We start from the raw sequence: 7,929 nt of genomic DNA, 5'->3' as shown, positions 1-7,929 counted from the left end.
TGTGGAGCCACTGGTGAGGTCGAACCACCGACCTTTGGGTTAGCAGGCAAGTGCTTAAACATTGTGCCACCAAGGCTCCAAAATATAACAATAGTATATAAAATGCAATACTAATATGTAATATTAATATGTATATGATTGGATGTACTAATTAATAATATTATTAATTCACAGTCATACATACTTCTCTACAGTAAACTGGTTCTTTTTTATAGAAATTGGGAATTATGGAATGATCCTACGTTCCCATTACTGGAATTGCCAGAAAGCTTAGAACCAGAGAGAATCATATTGTAGCAAGTTCCTATATTTGAATAATTTTGAAATAATTAAAATGAAACCAACATGTCACTGTTAAAAGACAGCAATGCTTTTAGCTTTACTTTAACCTATTAACAATCGCAGGGACATTCTTACTTCTATAGTCTTCTTCAGTCTCCAAGGTTTTCAGTATGCTTTCGAATGTTTCATTATTTTCTGATGGACTTCGAAAACATTTATTCCTTAGGTTGCCCATGAACAGCTGGAGCCCAATTAGAGCAAACACACTCAGACAGAACACAGTCAAGATCATGACATCTGAGAGCTTCTTCACTGACTGGATCAGCGCCCCTACAATGGTCTTCAAGCCTGGAAATAGGAGGAGAAAAGGCGTTCATAATGAAATAAAGCCTGTGAATGAGAAATAAAAACAAAAACAAGCTGTCCTAGAAATGCATGCATTAGATCAAATGTGACCTTAAGTAAACTAATATAAAAAAAAGAGAAAAAAAAGAAAGCCTTCTAGCTCAAAAGGGTGGATTTGCCATTTTATACACACTTTGTTTCTATAGATTACAGTGAATAATTAAAACTAGTAAATATTCCTAAAGAGTACAGGTAGTCCCCAACATACGACGGGATTCCGTTCTGACGACTCCGTCGTAAGTCGGTTCTGACGTAAGTTGAATACCACAGGTTTTTTTAGTTTTCATTATTATTGCCTTTTATTATCAATATCTTTATAAATCTGATCTTTATTTGTTTTGGAGGGTTGGAAACATTACATACAAACTTATAGATAAATTACACGCTGCAACATTGTATGTAGTACATGTTACTAATGATTAAGTGCTAAGTAAATAAATAAACAGATGACCGTAAGTGCAGTTCGTCACAACTGGAATACATCTTAAGTTGGAGACTACTTGTATTCAGGTTTTCAAAATAAATAATTGGGTTGCTCAAGCCATATATACACTCACTTGTAAGAAATAATTTTTAGAAGTTCTAATTCAATAAATGCTTGTCAAAACAACCATCTCTATAATGGCACCAAAATAAATAAGAGGCTGAATTGTAGTACACAGTGACAACTTACAATGGACTAGTTTCCAATTAAGAAATGGTTTGCTGAGGAAAACTATAAAACAATATGTCATGCAATAACCCCATGCTGATATTGATTATCTCTTTTCTTGACTATAGTAAAAGTAATCAAACCTAATTGAAATTTTCATTCCTGGATAAGTGAAGTGAAAAATGAACCCTTATCCAGGAGGAAAACTTCAAATTGAGATGTGAGGCAAGTGGCCATATTCATCCTCAAGACCCATGCAACTGATTAAACATCCAGGGTGACTTTCAGTAACCATGTTGAAAAACATCAGAAATTAAATATAATTAAAATTGCATAAGAGAAATTTTTTCTTGTCTTTCCTCCAAAAGATCAAAGTCAGCCTTGGTGTTTAACCTCGCTCTCACCTGGAATGACTGAAATTGTTTTCAGTGCTCGGAGAACTCTGAACGTTCTCAATGCTGAGACATTACCCAGGTCCACAAACTCTGTCACATATCTGTAATAAGTTTATATACAAACACAGTGACAACACACACACACAAACAAAGAACAACTCCAAAACAGTTGGAGTTATGAGTGGCCTAACGCTTCACACCAATTACTTCTTACCTGGAATTACAGAAATAGTTTTCAAAGCTCTCAATACTCTGAAAGTTCGAAGAGCTGAAACATTGCCTAGGCTTACAAATTCTGTTAAATACCTGTAGAATTAAATCAGAGTTGTTCAGAATTTAGATAGTGCCTGAGATACTTACCTGTGCCTTTAGTCAATGTATTTTTTATGTTTGGAACACCTTTGTTAAATATATAGTTCTGCAAGTCTCTTTTCTTATCACTAATTTAGTTTACTTTGACTCGTTTGATGCAAACAAAACACAAATATCATATTATTAAAGTTGTACACACCTAAATGTCTAAATAAAGAATTAAATACTACAATTATTAGGCCCTCTGCATTATATTAATGTAGACATTCAACTTCCTATAAAGCATCAGCTGCAAACCTTGAAAACATTATGCTAAGAGAAAGAAGCCAGACACCTAACGCCACATACTACATGGTTCCATTTATATGAAACGTCTAGAAGAGGCAAATCTGTAGAGACAAAAAGCATATAAGTGGTTTCCAGGGACTGGGGGGCAAGAGGCACGCAAGTGACTACCAGTAGGTACAAAGGTTCTTTGGAGGTGATGAAAATGTTCTGAAATCAGAGAGTGGTAATGGTGGCACAACTCTGTGAATACGCCAAGGACCACTGAGTTTTACACTTTAGAAGGGGGAGGGGATAGTATGTGAATTATATTTCAGTAAAAAAGGAGATGCATGAGTAAAGGCAGCCGTCTTTGGCACAATGCTGTCTTATCAGCAGGCGGCAGGTGGAACTGCAGCAGTCACATGTGGTCATGAAAGAAGTGAACCTGATGGACAAGGAGGTGGGGCAAGGCTGAAACAATAAGAGACTATCAATGTTATTTAAGAACCCCCTATTGTCTATAAACTGTTCCAGTGAGCATGCGTTACTTTTACAATTCAAAATGATGAAAGGGAAAGATACAAGCAGATTTCAGATTAAAAAAAAATTAAGACATGTTTCTGACAAATACATCTGGGGAAAGAGTAGCAATATGATTAAACTTAAAATTATATTTTAATGTAGTATTTTTCCCTTGAAAATAAACCGAATTTTAACTAGTCAGGCATCTGTAATGCACAGACAATGCATTAATGTTAGGTTGAGGAAGCTGGGAAAAAAGCTTGTAAAAAGATTTACTTTCATATTTTAATATGTTCATTAGCTCTTGAGTAGTGTAGGTTCTTAAAAACAGCAACGCTTATAATTAAAGGCCAGAGATTCTTTTCTGAGCGTCTTAAAAGTTTTTATTTATTTACTTAAATAAGAACTTGGAGAAGGTGTGAAACTAACTGGCACCTTACAGACTATCCATCCAAGTTCTGAGAGTGGAGGAAGATGATCAATTTTAATCACATCATAAACTGTAGAGAGGGAAATACCCTTTCTGAAAAATTTGATATTTGTCTATCAATGACTAGTTCTCTTGCAATATCCTTTAAATGCAACCATTAGATGCAGGAAAGGTCAGATCTCTAAGGCTTGTTCTTACTGGAAGACTGTGTTGTCTGAGATTTTCATGGCAATTTCAAAAAACTGAAAGTACTTACGCAAAAACAATGACGACAAAATCGAGCCAGTTCCACGGGTCACGAAGGAAGGTGAAATCTCCTACACAGAAGCCTCTAGCAAGGATTTTTACAAGTGATTCAAAAGTATATATTCCAGTAAAAGTGTACCTAGACACAAGAATCCATTGGAATATTAGGTGTGAAAAGAGTCTAATATCCCAGAGCCATGTGAATTTTTATAATTTATTTTTTCTGATTAACTTAAGGAAGGCCCAGCTGTTGGAGCATAGCTGCTAATATATAGACCCTAACTATTAGGATAAACTAATAAAGGTCTTCCCAGAAAGTCTTAAAATTCACCTAGCAAAAACCCTCCCAGTGAGTAGATGTATTTGAAATAACTAAGAACATAAGTCTTAGATCTCCCAGAAAACTCCCACATTGCTCCTATCAGAAATACACCCAAGGATAAGAAAATGTGACATCTCTAAGAACAAATTTGTTTTGGAAGAAGTACAACCAGAATGCTCCTTAGAAGCAAGGATGGCGAGACTCCATCTCACATACTTTGGACATCTTATCAGGAGGAATCAGTTCCTGGAGAAGGACATCAGGCTTGGTATAGTAGAGGGTCAGTGAAAAAGAGGAAGACCCTTGAGATGGACTGACACAATGGCTGCAATAACGGGCTCAAGCATAACGATTGTTAGGACTGGGCAATGTTCTGATCTGTTGTATATAGGGTCACTATGGGTCGGAACTGACCCTATGGCACCTAAGAGCAACAACAAAGAACAGGGCAGGGCATCTGCTAAGTTCATTCCTCCAGAAAAGACTGTAGCATCTAATTTTCAAGCCTACTGCTAGTAGGTTAATACCATAGAGGAGAAAACAAGAACTGAAAGGAGAAGCAACTATGTAGCAAAGGAAGATAAACACCACAATTTTTATAGACGTAATAACTTCCTGGCACGAAATGGAAAAGATGAAAATGATAATACTAAAACTATATTAAAATGTACTTTTACCCACTTACTCTACATTCTTGGTCCAATCAGGAGGGTTACTCAGGGTCATAAATATGCAGTTCGTCAGAATAGTGCACATGATAAGCATGCTGAATAAGGTAGCTTAGAATCAAGGAATATAAGAGACCACGGTAAGAACTCAGAATATTTGATAATGACAATTGTTTAAATGCTAACAACTTTTTCTTAGAAAATAAATGAGCTTATGGACAAGGTTTTATTTGTCTCTTTGAACACAGGAATAATAGATAGAGGTAATGCATTCTAAAATGCGAACATTGCTATTTTCCCAATCTTCTCAGAGGCTGACACCAATATTTGAAATTGATAAACTAAAACCAGAGTCATTCCAGGTGCAAAAGGGCTAGAGTCCATATTTGAGTGAAACATAAAAAAAATATGTTAAAGTATCACTACAAGTAAGCATTTTGAAAAGGATATGAGTGTACTAAAATCTTAATAGATATTCTTCTTAGAGGACTAAAAGGAGATAAAATGTACAAAGCAGGTGTGGCATTGAAACGGAAGATTGTTTTTCCTTTGTTCAATACTATGAAAGTCTGCAGAAGGAAAAAGTAAACAGTGAAAATTGAGAATTCAACATTGCAGTCTAGCATATCAATATCAGCAGTTTCCCTCTCCATGTGGCAGTGCTGTACTAAAGAAACACTTCATAAGATTCAAGCAACTTGATTCCATTGCCATTGATGCAGCTATCTACAAGACCTTGGCCCATGAACTCCAAGTACATTTCTTTTCAGTAAACTGAGCTATTTATGAGCTTGTATTGCTTAGAACTCCCAAAATACAGTGTTTTCCTTTTTCATATTCCTTCAAATCCCAAATCAGCAACAATATCTTGTAGCCACTGAAATTAGCTTAAAGTATAACTTCCTTCTCTTCCATACACTGAATTTTTTGCACAGCAAATAGAAACTAGTTATCCTGATTGTTACCATAAACCTTGGTCATTTTAATACTTGCTGGCAGTTGTTATGCTTACTAGCAAATATTCCAAAATACGAGTTCTTTAGAAAACATGTTTTCATAAATTTAGGGAATATCAGATTTGCAAGAACCCTTATAATCATCCAGTTCAATTTTCCTATTTTTAGATGTAATACTAATAATAACTAAATTAGAATAACACAAATTAAGGGACTTGCTACTTAAAAAAAAATACTAGGTTTTTTTTTTTAAATTTAATTAACTTGGGAATAATAAAATATTGCTAACGGAACCAAACATTCTTAAAACATGTGATCATAATAATTGCATAATGAGTGGCAGGGTCCATGGCATTAGTATTTAGTTAAGAAAAATTTAAAAAATCCAAACTAATGAACAACAAAAGCCTAAAACAACTTAAGGCACTGGCTTGGCTTCTGACCAGAAGGGTCAATTTCAAATCTCTGTCCTATTTTTCTGCAGTTTGAAGGTAAATTGCATGATTTATCTATCTAGAAGACACTGATTTAGTCTTTTTTGTTTGTTTAACCTGAGTTTTATATAAGTTTATGAGTGGGCTGCTGACAATAAACATTTTTTACCCATCTAGGGAGATACATTTGAGCATCTGACTCAAAAAAAAAAAAAAAAACAAAATGAACCAGAATCTATGATTTCCAGATCCCCTTTTATTTTCCTAGTCCCTCTCATTACAGATACGTCTAAACATAATATAGTATAAAATCCACTTGCATGTTGAAAATTAGTTTAAAATTAATGCTTAGCGTTTGAGTTCAGCTATTTTTTTCTTTGCTTCCTGTACTTGTTTATTCATCCGTCCATTTTTCTACAGTTATGTAGAAAGCAACTATGACATGAGAAGAGAGTCTGAATATAAATAAGGCATGAGTTTTACATTGGAGGAACTTACTGGAAAAGCGATGATAGGAACACAATAATTCTCCTATAAGTCTGGATGCGACAGGAAATATAAATGGAGGAGTATGCGAGTGAAAAGGGGAGGAGCGTCACATCTCAGTCAGGATTTTCAGAGAGACTTCTTGAGCTAGATGTCACCCGAGCTAACATGAAAATCACATTACTACTTAGCCTTGGCAAGATCAAGTTATCTTGTACTTACATTATTTAAAAAATTAGTTTGATTTTTTTTAATTTAAATTAGCAATTTTAATTTATACTATAAACTTTTTTATTTTTATTTTTTTAGGAATTTCTGGTATTTGTATATGAGTCTAGTAAATTTTGGCATCCTTATACCAAATGAGCCCGGGTGGTGCAGTGGTTAAGAGATCGGCTGCTAACCAAAAGGCTGGCATTTCAAATCTGCCAGCTGCTCCTTGGAAACCATATGGGGCAGTTCTACTCTGTCCTATAGGGTCGCTATGAGTCAGAATCGACGTGACAGCAAGGTTTTTGTTTTTTTTAAATACCAAATGCATAGATCTCAAAATCCGAATGAATTATGTTTATTTTATTCATTTACTTAAGAATTTATTGAACATAAACTTAGAAAATGATGATGCTTAAATAGCATAGGCTTTGGGGCTGGGCAGAGCTGATTCCGAATTCTAGCTCCACAATTTACTAGTCTTATAGCCAGCATATACGGTCTGTGAAGCTTTTAAGTTTCTGGTACTTTGTGGATTCTTAGTAAATAGTGGGATCAGCTTGCTGATATTATAGACAACCTATAAGTCACAAAGGTGATGAAGATTAATAAAACAGTACACCTGTTCTTGAAATACCCACAGTAGAAGATGATTGGTAATTTACTTATTTCTTAAAGATACAAACTTTCACTTACGAAAGACGTACTGAATAACAATATTTAAAAAGTACTTATATATTCATCACACATAAAAGCAAAGCCATAAATTCTATCCTGACTTTATTAAGTCTTCTTTACTTTAATAAAAATTAGAAATTACACTAAAAAATAAACAAAAACTGAACCCAGGTCAAATTAGAGGTCATTTAGATTTTTAATCCAAATAATGACTACAATACAACTGAAATAAACTTTTTGTCAATTAGCATGAATAACGAGAAGCCTCAAGGCATCAGTCCAAAGACAAGTCAACCCTGAACTTACAAGTGGAAGTCACAACTGCTTTTATCAAGAATGTTTGAAGAGATAGGAAAAGGTAGAAAAAATTGATAATCTAAATTTCCAATCCAAAACAAATAATAAACACATGTTAAGAATAAGGAAAACTGAAAAATAGAATACTTTGTTTGACCTATTTCTACCCATGTATACTGATGTGGTACATATGGCTAAAATTATACCATTAGTTAAATATCCTTTTAACAATTTAAAAAAAAAATGTTATTTTCCATCCAAATGAAAATATTTTCTTCCTACCTGCCAAGTCATTTTAAGCCAGTATTAGTTTTTATCTCTGATCTGGGGATTATTTTAGAAAGATTCCTTTCATCTCTAAGTGGCA

General features: G+C 34.3%; 1 protein-coding gene across 1 annotated transcript in view; it reads right to left on the bottom strand.

Annotated features, from left to right (window-relative positions):
- The window catches only part of LOC101344027 (sodium channel protein type 9 subunit alpha), a 195,448-nt gene that overhangs the window by 101,156 nt on the left and 86,363 nt on the right, over positions 1–7,929 (bottom strand). Inside the window, exons 3-7 of the mRNA XM_023730496.1 lie at positions 4,952–5,070; positions 4,519–4,608; positions 3,522–3,650; positions 1,949–2,040; positions 418–630 (exon numbers count right to left, since the gene is read on the bottom strand). Coding sequence (XP_023586264.1) covers positions 418–630; positions 1,949–2,040; positions 3,522–3,650; positions 4,519–4,608; positions 4,952–5,070 — 643 coding nt within the window. The remainder of the gene's footprint in view (positions 1–417; positions 631–1,948; positions 2,041–3,521; positions 3,651–4,518; positions 4,609–4,951; positions 5,071–7,929) is intronic.

Source organism: Trichechus manatus, unplaced genomic scaffold (genome assembly GCF_000243295.1).
Source record: "Trichechus manatus latirostris isolate Lorelei unplaced genomic scaffold, TriManLat1.0 scaffold00037, whole genome shotgun sequence".
NCBI classification, from domain to species: Eukaryota; Metazoa; Chordata; class Mammalia; order Sirenia; family Trichechidae; genus Trichechus; species Trichechus manatus.
The sequence above is the reverse complement of the archived record's forward strand: the minus strand, read 5'-3'. Positions and strand labels throughout refer to the sequence as shown.